Source organism: Sparus aurata, chromosome 17, assembly GCF_900880675.1.
Source record: "Sparus aurata chromosome 17, fSpaAur1.1, whole genome shotgun sequence".
Taxonomy (NCBI): domain Eukaryota; kingdom Metazoa; phylum Chordata; class Actinopteri; order Spariformes; family Sparidae; genus Sparus; species Sparus aurata.
In genome coordinates, this window is record NC_044203.1 from 14,785,398 (window position 1) to 14,804,281 (window position 18,884).

General features: G+C 42.9%; 1 protein-coding gene across 2 annotated transcripts in view; it reads left to right on the top strand.

Moving 5' to 3' along the window:
- Positions 1-18,884, top strand: part of LOC115567429 (RNA-binding motif, single-stranded-interacting protein 3) — a 138,027-nt gene that overhangs the window by 33,094 nt on the left and 86,049 nt on the right. For both annotated transcript variants that reach the window (XM_030394030.1, XM_030394029.1), the window contains exons 2-3: positions 5,270-5,463; positions 18,807-18,865. In XM_030394030.1, coding sequence (XP_030249890.1) covers positions 5,270-5,463; positions 18,807-18,865 — 253 coding nt within the window. The remainder of the gene's footprint in view (positions 1-5,269; positions 5,464-18,806; positions 18,866-18,884) is intronic.

Sequence of the window (18,884 nt, forward strand, 5' to 3'; positions counted from 1 at the left end):
TTTGCTTTGTGTGACAGTTTGTGTCGCTGCCTCTGAGCCTTTTTCCCACTGCGAGAGCTGCTCCACTGTACTAAGTGTGTCAACAATACCAGCTGAGAGGCAGCCTTCAGTCCACACACTCCGAGAGCAGAGTAATCCTTAAAAGAGAGAAACCGGGAGGAGGAGAGGAGGCAGGGAGAAATATGGAGCGAGTGTGCGGGAAATGGAAGGATAGAGGTGAAAAGAGCAAGAGATTGAGCGATGGTTGAGTCGAATTTGACAGTGAGCGAGAGAGCGAGGAGAGAGGAGAAAGCGTGGTTGCCAAAGAGAGAGAGGGAGAATTCAATGTTTCAAAGGATTTCCCTATCACAGTCTCTGACACATTACATACACAGCTCACTATCGGCCCCGACCCTGACAGCTGCACAAATTGGCTGAAAGAGGTTTCCTGGGCAAGGCCTTTGATCAGGTGTGTGTGTGTCTGTGTGTGTGCTGTGTCAGCGAGCGAGAGGAAAGAAGGAGATGTACATTTGTGCATACCTGGACATCTGATGTGTGTGTGTGTGTGTGTGTGTGCGGGTGAAAAAAGTCCTCTTTTGTGCTTCCGATCATGTTGGTATGAGATGAATGCACGCAGATAAGACTGACAGCGTGTGTATGGGTAAATGCTGACAGTCGGCTATGCTTTTGTGTGTGTGTATATATTGCATGACGGGCATTGTGTCTGTAAGCATGCCATGTGTGAAATGTGTCTTATCTGAGGCATGTTATGGCTTTCATTCAGGTGATACTTCTCTTTGAGATGAAGCCTTGGGTATCTTATTTTGAATCTGACACTTCCCTTCAAACATGTCTCCATGTTATTTTTTTTTCAGAGGAGGTCGGTAAACAAACCCATTGTTAAAAGGCTCGTATCAAATCAGCCCTCAGCGCAGTTCGGGCTTTGAAGCCGTGAGGTTTTCATTATCATGATCACAGACGCCACATGAAACGCACACGCCTCTCGGTGCATGTCCCACACCGCTGGGCACTGAGCGGCTCCTCCGGAGGAGTTTGGAGTTGGATCCTCTGCTCAGCGTGTCTGTTTTCTAACAAATGAAAATCTGTTTTTAGTAAGAATTCAGTTGCAGAATTTGAACGATCACCTCTTCTTGCCATTACTCACGCTAATTATATGGACACATTGCAACTATTTTCTCAGGAAATGCTGGTATCTTTAAGAAAAGCAAGCAGCATGGCTACATGGATGCTCCTCTGGGGACCATGAATGGGCACCAAGCTGGATAGTAATACTCTTCCCCTAGCAGGTTGACATATTTCGGTTTTCAGCTCAGAGCAGCACAAGCTCACAGTGTGGCTAGTGCGGCTCACGGCACTTGGCGAGAGGGGGCTGAATTAGTAGGGCATGTTCTTAAAGGTACAGGTTGGTATGATCCAGGAAGTCCAGTTGGAGTAACAGATCGATGCGCTTAAGTAAGTCACAGTCGGGGGTGCTGAGAGGTCAGTCTATATAATGATATTAGAGTAAGGTGAGTGACATTCATGCTTCTTGTAAAAATTTGAAGTGACGGGATAATTTATAATAATAGTTACTTAACACCGACAAACTTAAGGTCAAAGCCACTACAGCACCTGCAGGCAACAACAGTGAGGAGATTAGGAGCGAGAAAAATCTCCCAGAATTCATGACAAAATCTCTCATTTTTTTTGTCGTTGAGTTAGGAGTAAACTGAAACTGATGCTGTCTATGACAAAATGCCTGAATGTCACTTTCAACAAAGACTGCAGTCCGCAGTATAGTTCATACAACATGCTGGTAAAACAGAGAATTGTCAGGTAACATTCGGCTTCATTATCAAATAAAGTTTGATATCATATGGACGATAAATTGACAGTTTTCATAATGCCTTGTGTTAGGACGTGCTGCCAGCACCTTAGGCTCAGGCTCAGGCTTGATTCTTGGGGCTGATGTGGATACCGATATTAGGACTTGAAAAAGTCCCATATTGATATATCGGCTGATATACACACATTATTTGCACTGATCCCTACAATGTAATTATCAGAATATATCCATTGTATGTCAGTTGGGCTCCAAACTAAATGGAACATGGCTTCCACATTACAAAGGGATCTACAGAACAGGAATGTGTTTGCATGTATTTGATTCGTTTGCTGGATGAAATCAGGTTGTGTTGCGAAAGTTGAGCCAGGTTCAGCTTACAACCCAACGTTTTGTTTTGCTGGAAGATGTGGGGGCGTTGGTGCCCCCACATCGTTGATCGACTGCCTCTGTTCAAATGATAAGAGCGCTGCCTTTTTCTATGCAGGAAAAAAAAGCTTGGTCTTGTTCATACACAGATGACAGAGAAAGTGACAGTTATGGCTGCAACAGATTAACAAATGACGATGCTTCCTGATATGTACTGTTAATCAGTAAATGTTTATTGAGACACATAGTTTGGTCTATAAAATGTTGGATACAGTGAAAGATACCAATCACAAATTGACGGAGCAGATGATTATTTATTTTTTAAATGTTTTGTTTTATCACACCAGCTGTTCAAAACTCAAAGATATTCAGGTTGCAGTGATTTATTTCAAAGAAAAGCAGCACGTTTATATATACACACGTGAGAAACTGAAACTAACAAAATGTCTTGGCTTGATTTATGATCAGTTGTTGGTTTCAATACATTTGTAGGGTCGGTAGCTTTCAGATCCAGAAACAATGTTGTCACAGTCAGCAGAGTATCGGGAGATAATTTTGTAAATAAAATACCAAACTGCGAGTGTAAGGGTTTTTTACCAGACACTCGCAACACATAGTAGGATTTGTCACGGCCATTAAAATGAAGTGTTGCCCAGTGTAGGCTTTTTTTTTCATCTCTGTACTTTGTCATGTTATTGTTGCAGTATATAGGCTCATTCTGGGCTGTTAGTGTAAGGCACTGGCCTGTAAATGACACTGCTCCACAGGCACCATCCCCATTTGTGTGTCTGCCGTGCGTGTGTTGAGTCCTGTTAGCGCAGTCTGCCAGTCGAGGGAAGTACAGGTAATGGATTAATATCAGAGCCGGCTCGGGCTCCACGTCGCTGTGTGGTGACAGCCTGTCATTATCGCAAATACCGACTCACACGCGCTTGTTAGCATTTTCTGTATGGTGCACATACATCCCCTCCGAATACAGTATACATCGAGGCACAGACGTGCTTCTCCTCTCACCTGTCTCCCTCCCTCCCTCCACTGTCTCACCATGTCTACCTCACTTGTCATTGTGACACACACTAGAGCTGGCCTGTGATCATCTGAAACTGCAGCAGTGTCTTGAACCACTTCCCCACAGTCCCCGGAGCCGAGACCAGATTACTTTGTTGAGCCGGCGTGGCCGCTTTGCCCCAAACATCAAGGAAGCAGACAGAGTTTTTGGAACGCTGTTGTCGTATGACCCATCTGGCTTGTTTGCTAGCTCCAAATTTAACCTAATAATTTGCCTAAGATCGAGGGGTAGTGAGGGGTGGGCGTGCACTCCATCGGTTCCCACGATCATTAATCTTTGCTCTGCCCTTCCTCCCTGCCAGAAGTGGTCATCTTATTAAGTCATTTAGTCAGCATTGAGCTGTGTAATTGGACAGTGCAGGCTGATAGGGAAACGTTTGAGTATGTTAAGGGTGATAAAGGGTGCAGGCCTGGATTAAACACTTGATTGTTGGCCTGGTTTGTGCATCCATAATGTGATACTTCACAGAAACCTCTTAAAGCCCAGTAAATGTACCCAATGTGGTCTTGTGTTGTTTCAGAAATAGTTGACGGTACCTTGAAGTAGGAAGATCACTGGTATCAAGACAATGATGTTTGATTCAAGATGACTGCTTTTTATCTTTTTGATCTGAGTCCCCTTGCAAAAGAAAACAAGTTAAATGACAGTTTAGGATTCACTTTTAGATTAAATGGCCTTTTACTGTATGTAATTCGCAAATGCACACACCAGTGACAAGCCACGCACTCAGCAGCTTCTGCCCGTCAACACTTGACTCCCACTCCCACTTTGGGGTCTCGATCACTCTGCTGGCATTTAACCACCAGCTGGTGGTTGCATAGGGACTTTATTTGGCTTACTCTAGTCTGTAGATGTTAATTAAACTCCAAACTCCATGAAAAGTTGAAGTTTCACAGTGTCGCCAACTCCAAAAACTGATGACACAATCCCTGAAACGAAAGCTCACCATCTTGTTTTGAACTGCGAATCAAACGTTGTACTTGCGCTGCAGGTTTAGCCAGTTTCAAAATACGTTCCACCGCACATTTGCTCCACGAGTGGTCTACATACGTCACATATTGCGCTGAAAGTGTCACAGCAGGTCAAGTAATGAAACTGGCTAAATTGTCGATAACGCTAGCCTAAAATTGGTGAATTCCACAGCTGCTAGGATGCAGCACGGCGTGATATTGATATGGATACATGCAAAATACTTATAGGCAAGTCTACCCACTTAGCAGCCATCTTGGCATCAGCCCTGGGCAGTTATTTCAGGCTACAAAGACCAGGCCCATATCCAAATTATTGTGGAGAGAGCCAAGACATCACAAATACGACAAAAAACGCTTAAAAAGCTGAAAAACGTAGGGTTTAAAAGGCGTTTTCCTGCAGATTTTACTTCTACCACGCATGCCGAAGATTTCAAGACACTAACTTCTTTTACATTTGAAATGCAAGAGTTTAACAGCGATTTTTAATTTCTTTTGATGGACATTAGCGTGATATCCTTCCCCTTCCGTGCTTATTAGAGGTCCGTCTACAGCTGCACCAAATTATTTGAAACTGTGATGAATCTCAACCATGAGCTGCTGTCAGTGCATCAGCACGATTGGCTGGATATGTTTCCTGTTTCGGCGACACCCAATCAAGCAGATGATTGGGTGGGACATGTGCCATCTCCTTCATCAATGATGTCTCTATTCGAAAAAATGCTCCTCAGTTGTTTGTATCCTCTCTCATAACATCTCTGATACATGTTCCCGTAGAAAGACTTGGTCTCATAATGCACAGTGCTAATTACGCACATCCTGCCTCCCTAATTTGATGTGCTTCCTGTTGGTGAAGGAAGAGATTATGCAAAAGGGTGTGAGTGCAGAAAGATGATGTTCTGTGTGATGGTTAGGACTGAGTGGCAGAACTCTTTGTGAGAGCACTACAGTTGTGATTATATTGGCACAGAAAAAAAAGCAAAGACGGATCGTGTTCTGACCTTTAGTGACCTTTTCCTTTTTCCCTCTTTGTCTCTACAGCAGTCCTATGCTCCTCCCCCTCAGCCCATGGCTCCGCCCAGCCCTGGCACCACAGGAGGAGGAGGAGGTGGTGGAGGTGGAGGAGGAGGTGGTCATGGAGGAGGGCTAGCGGAGCAGCTTAGTAAGACCAACCTGTACATCAGAGGCCTGCCGCCGGCCACCACCGACCAGGACCTCATCAAACTCTGCCAGCCGTGAGTTCTATTCTGCTCCACTCTGCTCAACTTTATCTGACCCCTGCGCCTGCTCTGCGGATGCATCCGTCAGTGCCGCTGAGCTCCAGTCACTCCTGTGCCCCGTTCAGTTCAGCTTGTGGTAATTAGTTTTGCGTGAGTCCAGCAGCAGCTTATAATGAGTATCAACAGTTTGCTCTTGACCTCTCTGTCCCTCCCCTGTGCTTCCTCGGAGGAAAAAACACAACCCAGCTGGGCCTAACCCATCCGCTCCCTGCAGCACTCGGGTCATCGACACACACATGCTGCACAAGGACAGAAACACATACACTGCATCCTTTTTATCCCTCAACTTAGGAAATTGACCCCTCAGTCTTTTTCGCATATGCCAACCGTTTGAGGCATGACAATGATAATAATAGAAAATTTGTCTGAATATAAATGTAATTTTCACTTAAAAAATGCGCTCTTTATGTAGCAAAGGGAAGGACAGGAAAAAACTCCTTTCTCTGAAGTAGGTTGTCATATTGATACTCACAAATTCTCCCCGCTTAAACAGCCTGGGTAAAAAACTTCTACATGTAATGAGGCTATTTTTTCTGCGGAGCACAAACTAAAGAGTGGGCTAATTAGCCTGCTACCAAATGAATCAAAGGGCCAGAATGAGGTTTCTAAACAAACATTGCAATCAGCCCGCGAGCCACCAGTTGAATACGTCTGCTCTAAACATTTCATCTGATCTGGAGGATTGTTGTTGGAGCTAATGAAGATGACGCACTCATCGTTCACCAGCAGCTATGTTACGGCTGATGGGATGCAAATTTAAAGCAATTTCTTTTATTGAAAGGCAGCTGTCTTAACAATGGGTTATCGGTTAATCATTAATTATATATGAAATATGTTGGAAATTTTTAGTCCATTAGAAAACAGTTTTTGCCACTGATACGACCTATGTTGGGTGTAAAATCAGAAAAGGCTACACTGTGAGTTAAAAGAAGAGATAAATAACGCAAAATTAAAGAATTGGCCGAACAAAATCCAACCCATATGGAGGCTCCAAAATGGCTAAAGTGTGATAATGTTAGTTTGATCAAATGTTTTTTTTAAACTGCAAATAACTCACACCGGTATTTTATTTTGAAACATTTAGGTAGTAGGTGTTTGTAATTTATCACAAGATCGTTTCGATGCATTTGTCTCCACTTCTGATTGTTGGTTAGCACATTTTCATTGCCCGAGTTTAAACGAATTCTGATCTGTCGATTATTTTCACCCTCTCTGCATCAGTTGTCACACGCAGTTTGTGTTCCAAATGTCCCAGTGCTCTCTTTTAAAAAACACTGTCAACATTGAGATTGAAAATTGATTTTTAACTTTGGAAACAGTATCTGACAAAAACAGTCCCACAGCAAGATCCACCTGACAGGTGTTCTGTTGTGCTGCTTTCAGTCGTTTAACTCGGTCTTCCTTGGCAGATTGAGTTAATAAAAATGTGAAAAATAGAAGGTGTCTTATAGATGTTCCTCTTATTACAAAATGAAACTTAACTTAGTGAGACTTTCAACCAAAACTATGAGCAATGCAGTGTTTACACATCTTACCACACTGGACTGATTCTATTCACTTGAATATCAGCTGCTCACTCAGCTTGGATAGGAATTGCGGGTAAAAATACTTCATCGACACCTTTTAATAACATTCCTAGTAGCGGTGTGGAAACCACTTTTACACCACAGGGTGTGAGCAGATCAGTGCCAATGACGCATTTCCGCTAGCATGCTGATATGACACTAGAAGGAGAGCCTACTCCCACAGAAACACAGCTGAGCGTACCTCCTCTCCTTGGTGAATGATGTGGCTGTCCTGATGGTTCCTTGACTGTAGCGACTTCATCCTGTTCTCGCCCTCGACGCTAAAAGCCGAACCTACATTTCACGGTCAATTGTCCCCGTGTGAGCAAGCAGAGTCGACGCAGAATGTAATGCAAACGATAAAGCAGCGCTCCAGGAGAGGGTCTTGTTTGCTTACAGCTATTACCTGCTGTTATCAAACCTACGTGGAGAATGATATGTGGAGCTCAATAATCAGCAGGAAAGGGACTTAAATGATCACATAAACATCTCTAATTGATCTAATGTTTTTTCAGTTAAAGAAAGAGGCAGAGGAGCTGACTATCGCACGCACACACACACACACACACACACACACACACACACACACACACACACACACACACACCTCACCATACCTTGCCCTTCTGCGTGTCAGCTGCAGTTCAAGCCCGTTGTATTTCAGCTTAGCCCTTGAGGCGTTCTGGAGAAACAGGGTGAAAAATGGGGGCCAATAAAAGTTTCATTAGAGGCCCAGTCAGTGTGCCAAGTGGCCAGTAACATTTAGGAAAGGTCAGCTGGGGAGAGCGGGAGAGAGAGAGGGGTGGGGGGGCTGCTGTGTGTGCTGTTGGGCAGCAGTCTTAGCCTTGGGTTTCCAAATCTCTCCGGCTTTCCGAAATAGACTGACTGGCAGTATCCCGTCACTCACCGACACGACATAGATGCATGTGCGCGCACAAACACACACACAAACAGGCATCTCATTCATGCACACAGTGACAATGGATAACGGAAGGACAGTCCCTCGACACAGACACACACACACACACACACATGCACACACTCTTTCAAATCAATGTCATCCTCATCTTTATTGTTACCAAGCGGGGCTTTTCTTTTTTTTACGTGTGCCAGCCCGCCCACCGGCACCATCCTCTCCCTTCCCATTCTGTCACTCTCCTCATTTCCTCCCTCCCTCCCTCCCTCCCTGCCTCCATCCATCCCTCACCCCTTGCTCCCTCCCTTTTTCTGTCTCTGTGCCAGTTCTCAGAGTGTCAGTGAAAAGTGCTGTTGTCAGCTGACATTTCCAATCACTCCCCCGGTCGCCCAAACTATGGACACACTTTTAACGTCTGGGGACAGAGCAGAACGTGAGCGGAATCCAAAGCAGAGCACAAGGGCAATTTCACTCTCTCTCTCTCTCTCTTGCTCACACTTGTTGTCTTTCTGCCTCTCTGTCACGCTTTCCCCAGATCCAACACTATCTATCTATCTATCTATCTATCTATCTATCTATCTATCTATCTATCTATCTATCTATCTATCTATCTATCTATCTATCTATCTATCTGTCCATCTATCCATCCATCCATCCATCCATCCATCCATCCATCCATCCCCCTGGTTAAATGAAGGGGACAGATGAGCATTAACCACTCAAAGCCACTTCTGAGAAATCACTGAAGAAGAATATGAAACGCTGAATGAGTTCACAATCACTCATTAATCAGCAGCAGCCGAGTTACAAATTCCAAAGTCGTTCTAAAATAAATCTCAATATGGCTCATTTGAATTTTGAAAAGCTTTGCCCGAATGTGCCTGATGTTTTGGCAGCGGCTGATTGATATGAAACCTGAATCCTCCGCATAGCCCTCTGTCCCGAAATGTATCATCTGATATTCCAGAGACAGATTCCACCTTTAATCGTCTCACTGTTTAATGGACAAGAATGTATTTGAGTGATACTTCCCCAACATTCAGCTTGCAGCAATAATTGATGGTGGGCGTCTGCTTATTCTACAGAACAAAAAGTTTACTCAGAGTGATAGTTTCCTTTATCGACGTCCCCAAAAAATATGAGGATGGAAAATCAGTATTAGCCAGCGGGCAAATGAAAAGAAAGTGTTAACTGTACCAGCAAAGTATGGCATTATGATACTGAGCTGTGCTTAAAACAGCTGGAATAAATACTTTTTTATTCTGTCATAGTCTGATTATTATATCAGTGACAAAACCAGTTTGACAGTTTGAAACAGTAGTTACACAAAACAATCTCACCTCAAGTTCTGTCTAGTACCTAGGCCTGGGTGATATGGCCTTAAAATGTAATCTCTGATTTTTTCACACCAAAGTTGATTTTCAATGTTAATATTTTTTTTTCCTTCTTAAAAACTGTAAATGACAAAGAAATGATCAAAAACATTGCTTTTATTTTAATGCTTTTATTGTAAACAAAATTGTCCTGCCATTTGGAACAGTGCACCTTCAAACTCACTTGAAAAAAATGTGTCCCTTTTTGATAAAATGCTTTTGTCCCGTAGCACATACATGGGGTTGAATGTTTTCAGCATGTGGATGAACCTCCGGCTTTTCCATACAGGCACCGTATCTTTAACGATATGCAACGTGACTTCATCCGTAAAAGCTGTCCACCGAGCCCCTTTGCTCTCATATGGGACACAATGATTAAATGATTCTGCTAATGTTGGCTGCTTTTAAGCATGTGTTTGTGGGCTGCAACGGTCTTGTACATCTCGTAGTGAACAACAAGTGTCCCGCTCTGATACATGCATCTGTTTGAGATGCTGTAATAAATGTGTCGGTCCGCTGCCTTTAGTTGCAACAGCCTTTGAACAACCTTTGCAGCGGACGGTGGTTTGTTCGAGGTCTGACACTACAAAACCAAACTACTGACGAGACGGTGCCTTTTTAGGAACGAGCTCTTGGCTTGCTGCCATGTTGTTGTGTTTGTTTCTCTGTGGAAAGTAAATGCAGGGGGAAGGCGGAGCCAACTATGAACTTCGGGAGCCCATGGGGACCGGTGGCAGAGCAAGTTAAAGAGAAAATCGATTTAATTTTTTTTAAATCGTCCTGAACCACAAACTCGAAATTAATTGATTTTACCGATTTATCGCCCAGCCCTACTAGTAGCTGTGGTGGAGTTTGCCCGTTGTCACGGTATTATAGATATGTATACAGTTCCATTTTTATAAACTCAAATTATTATTTTTTTTTTATGAATTTAGAAAAACTCGCAAAAACTCTTTTTTTGTGTAAACGCACGTTTTGCACCGTTTTGGCCGATTGTCCTCGTGGAAGCTGTAAATGCACTTTTTTGAAACCTGGTCTCAGGGCAAAAAAATCCGTAAACGCCGCCCTTGCATTTTTGTTTGGACAGTGAATCCGTATACTTTGTGTATCGATGACACCATCGCCCCACCCCTCGACCTCTAGCCTTCGACCTCTTAACCCCACGACGTCTCATGACAACAACAACAACAACAATAGCGGACTTACATGTTTGTGTTCTGATATTGAGACTATTAGGTTTACTAGGGCAAAATATTATGCTCATTTTAGATCCACCGCGAATGGCTTTCTCCTTCTACTGCCTGTTTGTATACAGCACGCAAGCTTTGTGTGCATGCTCCATCTCTTCTTCTCAGTTTTTGGTGAATTTCAAGCACCACCTATAGGCCTGGAATATGAACTATAGCGTGCTGAGTCGTTTACAATGGATCCATTTGGACGCAAATATTCTTGAAACGATGCCAAGGAAGAAAATCGTTTTGGTACGTGTTGACATGGCCTTAGACCTATCCGCCGGTGAACAAATCTATTCTGGGAGTCATCCAACTTAATTCACTAAAAAGAATGCTAAAAATCTCTGACACTGTCTGGTGCAACAAATACTTTGCATGTGCCCACACAGTCCTGAGCAGAGTGCTAATCATCCCAAATGGGGGTATCACCTGTGTAGGTGTACCACAGACGTGTCATTATTGATGTTCTCTGCTGCTCTGATTATGTAGGATGTTACAAGGAATGCACCCAACTAGAGGAATGAATTGCAAATCAGCAGAGTGAAGCTGCCGGTATGCCCATCATTAGTGCTTGTGAGATGATCTGATAACTTTAGAAACCTCCTCCCATCGGAAAAAAAAAAAACCTTCCCAACATTAGAATGAGGGAGGCCTGTATTCAGCGATTTCTGTAACTTTTCTGAATCTGATGAGCCAACATTAAAATCCGCTTCAAACACTGACCAGCTGTTTGGAGGTGAGGAGGGTTTTGAAGTTCTCACTCTAAGCTCCCTTTTTTCATCTGTCACCTTTTTTTCCCCGTCACCTTTTTTTTTTGCTTACGGCCAAGTGCATCACTGTGAATGCCTTCCAGGAGAGACTGTCAAAAAGCATGCTCGCTTTTCTCCGTTTGAACCAGCACTGAGCATTCCCCCTCTCTTTGACGACTGCCTTTTTCATGCCTCAACCGAGTGTAGCTGCGAGCTACAAACACAAATGCCTTCCAATGTTGACGGACAATATGCCTGATGAATGTTCTTTTTCTAGCACTACCTGGCTCTTAGGGTCAACAGTCATGTTCCTTTGTCATGCGTATTTCACCGTAATTCTATTGATAAAAAGATCTTATATTTAGGATCCTAAATGGAGAAGGTATTGAGCTCTCTGAGGAGTTATGGCCAGGCATGTAGTGGAGATTAAACTCATCTAAACCCAATTTACCCACCATTGTATTTGAAATAGAGTAATACCCAGCTATCTGCTCCAACATAAATCTTTATGGCAATAGTTCACACTCTACCCTATAGTGCTATCAGATTAAAGGAAAATAAGCAAGAAAATAGAAGCATCAACTAAACTAAAAGGCCTTTTAGGGGTCAGTGTTGCAAAATTTGCATCTGCTATAAAGAAGGGCTGTCCTGAATACCATTATTTAGGGCTCCGGAGTGATCAACAGCAATTATTTGAAGAATATCTGAAAATAGAAAATAAATATGTAACTGGCAATTTTGATATTGTGGACGGCTGCCAAAAATAAATTAAAGGGAAACCCTGTTGTATGCACTTTCTGTGAGAACAGCTATTTTGCAGTTTGCCTTGGTTAATGGTCTACATTTAGCAAAAACAAGAATCAAACAAACAAACAAAAAAACACAATGCATAAATCCCCAAATTTAAAACCAAATGAATATCCCAATAGTGGAATATTCTGGTCCAGCTCCACTATAAACACTGTGATACTTGCATTGGACAGCTGTTTCAGTTAATCTATGGGTCTATGAATTGATAGGGAATGTAAATGAACAATACTGCTTTTTTTCCAGAAATAAAAAATGACCACGAATCTGTAGTCCGACAGTAGTTTACCCCCTTTATCACCCTACTGCTGCACTACCAACTCTTGAAAGCAACACTTAGCCAGAGTGCCTTGCAGCTACTGATTTAAGCTTAACGGAAAACCCTTTTTTGGCGGATCAACTTAATGTTTCAGTAACGCCGAGCCATCTTCAGAATTCACAGCGCATTGCCCTTTTCCTCATGGAAACACTTCATTTCTGTACGGCGCCTGAGCGTGTTATACTACATATGGGGAATGAATTCGAATAACTTCTGAAGTACCGCACTCTGTCAGTCGTCCCTCTGTGTTCGCCCGCGTCTAACTGGCAGAGATGAGGGAAAATGAGGGAAATGCAAGCGACGAGACAGCTGTATTGGATCCCCAATTAGGAGATACCACACACAGAGATCAACCTGCTTTTGTACGCTCAAGCAGGTACTCCAACACGTGCACAGCCCTCCGACGGCGCACACGCTACTCACACGGAACATGCACATGTACGTGGTGTGCACATATACACTCACAAACATCCTGGAGAGATGTATAGACGATGCGTGTCGAGGGGGATGGGGGATGGTTTGGCAACGTGGCTCGGTCGACATCAAACGGCAAGCATCCACAGGCTGACGGTGTTCCTCAAGGAAATGAAAACACAGATTTGATGCTGTGAGGGCCCTCTGAGGACTGTCATTAACACTTCACACGCATAGCCAGGGTGTGCACAGATTCCGTCAAGCCTGCCAAAACTGGGTGCTCCGAGTCTCACATTGACATTCCTTGAATCTTGACAGTCTGGAAAACACTGTCACTTTCACTGGTCCAACCGTTCTTTGTGTATCGCGTTTCTTGTTGGGGAAAAAACAGATTATCTGAAAAGGAAAGGATTCTGGAGAGTTCCTGTGTGTTGGAAGAAGACACGTAAGTTGTCCTCAAAGGATCGTCATGGTGAAAGTCAGTTTATCAGGTGAACCCTCTCACCAGCACAACCCACCACAGATGCTGTTGAAAAGCCATCTTCTCTGGCTTAGCGCTGTGTTGTTGAGCTCTGTAGCATTTCTGTGCAGCCAAATGAAATAGAGAATTCAAGGCTAGCCAGCTACTCCTTTTTGGCAGTTTTATGTCCTAATTTAGATACAACTCCAACTCCCAAAAAGTTGGAAAGCTGTAGAAAGTGTTCCCGAGCTCACATGGTAATATCCTTCACACGATCGTGTGCTTCACGAAGTGGTGAACGTCGCCCCATCCTTGATTTTGAAGTGCTGGGCCTTTAGAGGATGCCCCTTTCATACCCAATCTTGACACTATCACCTGTTACTAATCAACCTGTTTACCCGTGGATTGTTGAAAACCATGACACAACTTTTCCCAGTCCTGTCCAAACTGGTTTGAATCATGCTACCGGCATCAAATTGAGAATAAGCACATATTTACAAAAATCTAAGAAGTTGATGAGGGATAATATAAAATACATTGTGTTTGTAGTGTTTGAAATTGAGTATATGTCAACAGGGATTAGCAAATTCTCACATTCTGTTTTATCTGTTTTACACAGCGTCAAGCCTTTTTTGGATTGGGGATTGGACAAGTGTTGGCTAAAGTCACAGACTATAGGAATTTGGATTTTTATTCCAAAACCTGAAAAGGAACATCGCAGAGAATATGAAATAACTTTATTATTACGCAAAGTAGTTATAATTATACAGTAATGCAGTGGTGGAAAGTTACATTTCTGAAATATTACTCAATTACAAGTGGAAATACTGCTATTAGAATATATATATATATATATATATATATATATAATATTAGAGTATTTTTTCTCAAACGTTGGTCAGAGTATTAGTTACTTATGAACCGCTGTTTAATGCATTATCAATAGCAGGTATTAAATCAAAGGGGTTTTTGTTTCTCCAAGTCTTTGGGTTACATTATTCCCAACTCCTGCTCTGTTCTGCTCAGTGGTCATGGTCACCACTCCAAACCTGCGCCTGCTGTAGAGTTTGTGTGTTTTTTGCTGTACATCAAGCTTTTTTATTGGCCCGTTTGTGATCGGAGTGCCTTATTGGCTACAAAAGTGCAGATCAAAGGTTTAGATATTGATTCAAATGATATTCAGTTCTCATTTATGATTGAGATTACATGGTTTAATGCATACTTCAGTAAGTGTAAAATTACAGACGTGAAAAAACATTTACATTTATAGGGCATTTAGTAGACACTTTTGTTCAAAGTAACATACAATAAATATATTTGTCACAAGAAAGAAACCACAACATATCAATATGAAAAAATCAATGAAATAATTAAATAAAAAGAAACAATTTTCAAGCCCTCAGCTGAGCATAGTAGCTGCTATTTGTAGCTGCAAGGGTACACTCAAAGTACAAGGACCCAAAAATGACTGATGTGAGGAGATGTAACTAGTTATCCACACTCTGCAGTTATGTGATCACACGTTTTTTTAAAGGTATAACCAGGAAGTAACCAGGATAATCTGAACCAGGATTCAGTATAAATGAAGTGTCATCCTGATGGGACTGACAGTGGCAAACACTGTGGAACTAGGAAGACAGGAAATACACGCAGATTAAACATAAACCTTCAGCCGCATGTCATCCTGTGTATATATATATAATGACATGAACCACTGCACAAGCATCCTACTATTTATATTTCAGGGAGGAGAAGCGATTGGCTACAGCTCCACAGAGCTGTGGTTTTCAACCCTTTTGTCAAGCTTGTTCGAAAAATTGCTCCACTGTTGCTTCACACCTCGTTACGGACTCTTTAGTCATGATGAACATCCAAGAGAAACAAATGACACACTCTGATGCTTCTCGTAACCTATTCACTCTGTGTATCTTTGGCACAAATGGAAGGTAATGGAATAAGGAAGTGCTAACCCTAACCATCTGGTTCTTTGTGGTCTTCTGTCGGTATGTCGTAAGTATTTCACTAGTTTTCATGAGTGTCTGCTTTGTCACTGCCTCTGGGTCAAGCGCAGGTCGATATTATTTCGACTTGCTTCCAGGCCTCGGCTGGAATCGGTGAACGCGTTCCAGTCAGGACAGAACAGGACATTCTGCTCTTTATTCTTATTCCACTCTCTCCTCAACCTCCTAACTGCACCATCTGATCTAATATCAATACTTTCCTCTATTTCTTCAGCACAATAGCACATTGTTGTGGCCGTCTGGATAAAATGGAATTTTACCACTGAATCCAGTCCAGAGCGAGACACCATTTTGAATGGCGCAGTGTTGTGGTAATTTGACATTTCCCCAAGGCCATGGCGTCATCCCTCCATTCTCCTCTCCTCTCCCCCCCCATTGTTTTTTTTAAAGTCCAGCCAGATTGTGTAACTACAGCGAGAGCAGGTGGATTTCTCCCCTTACATCACACACATCAATCTGACGACAACACATACACACACGGCGACATGTTAAACACACGCCGTATTTGTTTTCCACTTTCCACGACTTTGCGTGGGATTTGTAATGTGTGGAGCCAGGTTACTTTTCTCTCTGTCTCTCTCTCTCTGTCTCACTTTTTCGAACACACGCAGATGCACGCATGCACACACGCAAATTAATATAACAGTCTGGAAATGTTTCACTTTTCTGCTGGGAAAAACAAGCTGCCCAAACACCGATGGTGCGTGAGATCTCTGTCATGCATTCAAACTCACTCCACACACACATACACGCACAATAGCAAGGAATCACACCCACACAAGTATTTGTATGCTCAAATATGTGTCCAGGCACATTCACCGAAGGTGTATGTGCCTGTAACACACACACACACACACACACAAACCAAGTTTGATTCACAGTGAGGCAGAAGTCAACAAAGATCCAGGCATTGCCAGATGATGTGTGTGTGTAGTGTGTGATTACTGCTCTGGTGTTTTTTGATCTGCGATGTAGCCTTGCGTGTGTGCCTGCATGTGTGTTTGTCTTTGCGTATATGCGTGGGCGATTAGTCCTGCTTTTTACGTCTGCTCCCCTAACCGCCGGCCAGAGACCTTGTTTACCAGCAGCCACGGCTTTGAAAGAAAAAAACAACCAGAGTAACATTTAATTTTGTCGCAATCGTCTTGATTCGTAAATACCCCCGAAATAGCTTGCATCGTGTGGAAATTTGTTTTTTAAAACAAAAGTGCTGATTTTTTTTTCTCTCCCAATTTCCAGATCATAAGCTGCTCAGCTGTCGTTTTACGTGTGATAGCAGCCTGTTAAAGCCTTTCTTTCTCTCTTTATTTCTCACGTCTCCCGTCCCAGTAGAGTTTGATTTGAGGCTGTCAGGCGGGCTGGTCTCTGTTCTCTTCTTCTTCTCACTGACAGAAGCAGTTGGCTGACAGAGACTCTCCTGATGGTGACAACTAAATGATCTCTTCTTTATTAAACACCTCTTACTATCTCTCTATCGCTCCCTGACTACCTCACTTCCTCCTCGCCGTCAGTGCCTCTTTTTATCTTTTGACTGACTGCTCTCCCTCTCTGCGTCGTATTTCTCAGTCCTCCGAGTCGCCCCCGCCCCACTGCCTTTTTTTTCACCCTCTCGGCTCACAACCTCCCACACTGTATCTCCTATCGTTTCAGTCTCCCTCTCGGTTGTCTCGCTCTTTTTTCTCTGGAAGGGAAGAGTAAAAAACTTCCCATCCCTCACCTGTGGCCATCAGCCAGTCAGCTAGCCAGTCAGCCAGCTTGTCAGTCTGTCAATCTGCTTGATAGTCACTCAGCCAGCCAGTCAGTCACTGTGCAGCAGTGTTAAAACATTAATTAAAAGTCTCATCCACAGAGCCAGGCAGAGATCCAGGCTGATCTCAGCGATCCAAGCTTTCTGTCTCAGCCTTTTTTCCTCTTTCTCGCTCCCTGCCTTCCTCTCTCTTCCTCTCTCATCTCTCCTCACCTCCTCAGCCTCCTCTCTCAGTTTTCTGTCCATTTCGCGCTCATCTCTCTCCAGGAGGACCAGAAGACGGCACTGATAAGAAACATTATTAACTCCTTTCTGAGAACAGAGAGCTGGAGGATTGGGATGGAGGGGAGAAATAAGGGAAGAAGACAAAGAGAGAGGCAGAGGTGTCAAATGTAAGAAAGAGAGTAAGGTAGCGAAACGGACAGGAGACATTAAAGGTCGGCAGAGGGAACGGATAGAAAGAAGTATGGAGGTTGTCTGTCTCTGTTATGGGCCCTCCAAGCAGAACTGGGTGCCATACAGATGTCTGGTTATTATCATCATTTATGAGACAGTACTGTCTGTGTTCTGAGGCCTGAGGGTGGGATTTGAAACAGATAGGGGCAGAATGGATAGATAGACAGCATAGATAGACATTTTTTACTGTGATAAAGTCTCTTGCAGACACCCCGAAAAACTGTGTTCTGGTCACACGGTGTTCTTTTCTGTGTCCCATTTTAAAAAAAAAATAAATAAAAAGAAGAAGAAAAAAAGAAAAACATTTTTTATTTTTTTTTACAGTTGCACCAAAAAACAGACACTATAAAATAAAATAGATACTACTTTGTTCCACTTCGGCACACTGCTGTTAAATGCTAATGCTTGCACAGCAACATGCTCACAGTGAGAACACTATCGTGCCTCGTAGAAACAATGTTTGCCACATAACCATTAGCACGTTAGCATGCTTACATTCAATCTTTTAATTTGATGCTGGTAATGGAAAATATGTTAAACTTTTATAATTACATTTCATCCTCTGGGGACCATTCATGTCTGTACATGTCTTGGCAACCCATCCATGAGTTGAAGTATTCTAGTCTTGACCAAAATCTTGGAGCAACACAATGACCAGCTGACCGTCTGATATCACCACCTGTCTTTGTCTTAAAAACTCAACTAAATAATATCCCTCTAAATGCTGAAGGAGACGTATTATGCGTTTACTTTTTATTCCTTTCCTTCTGTGTTTCATAGGGTTCTTTCGCATGTAAAAGGTCTTGAAAGTTAAAAGGCACCAAGTCCAGTGGAAGCTCCTCTCTCCCACAGAAAACACTGCTCCTGAAACACCTCATCAGTCTTGCTTTATTTCCATGACATCACACTACATCACTATGTCACATATTTGCATAATTTATGCCTACCAGCTAGTTTGCCTGGTAAGACTGAATTTAGTACAGCTGCTCTGTTGTTAGCGCTGCTGACTCAGGCATGTGTGAGCTGGCCAATCAGAGCAGACTAGGTATTCTGGAAATGGACGCTTAAAGAGACAGAAGCTAAAACAGAGCGCTTTAAAGAGAGGGTGAATGCAGTGCTGCAGCACTGAACAGTATGACAAAACTGATGTGTTTTTCAAGCATTAAAGCAAACCTGAGCATGTGTCTCCTTTTACATAAATGATTCAGTGGCTAATCAGGGTTTCTGTTACTTTTACAGATATGGAAAAATTGTGTCAACAAAGGCCATCCTTGACAAGAACACCAATCAATGCAAAGGTGAGTGAGAAAAACAATT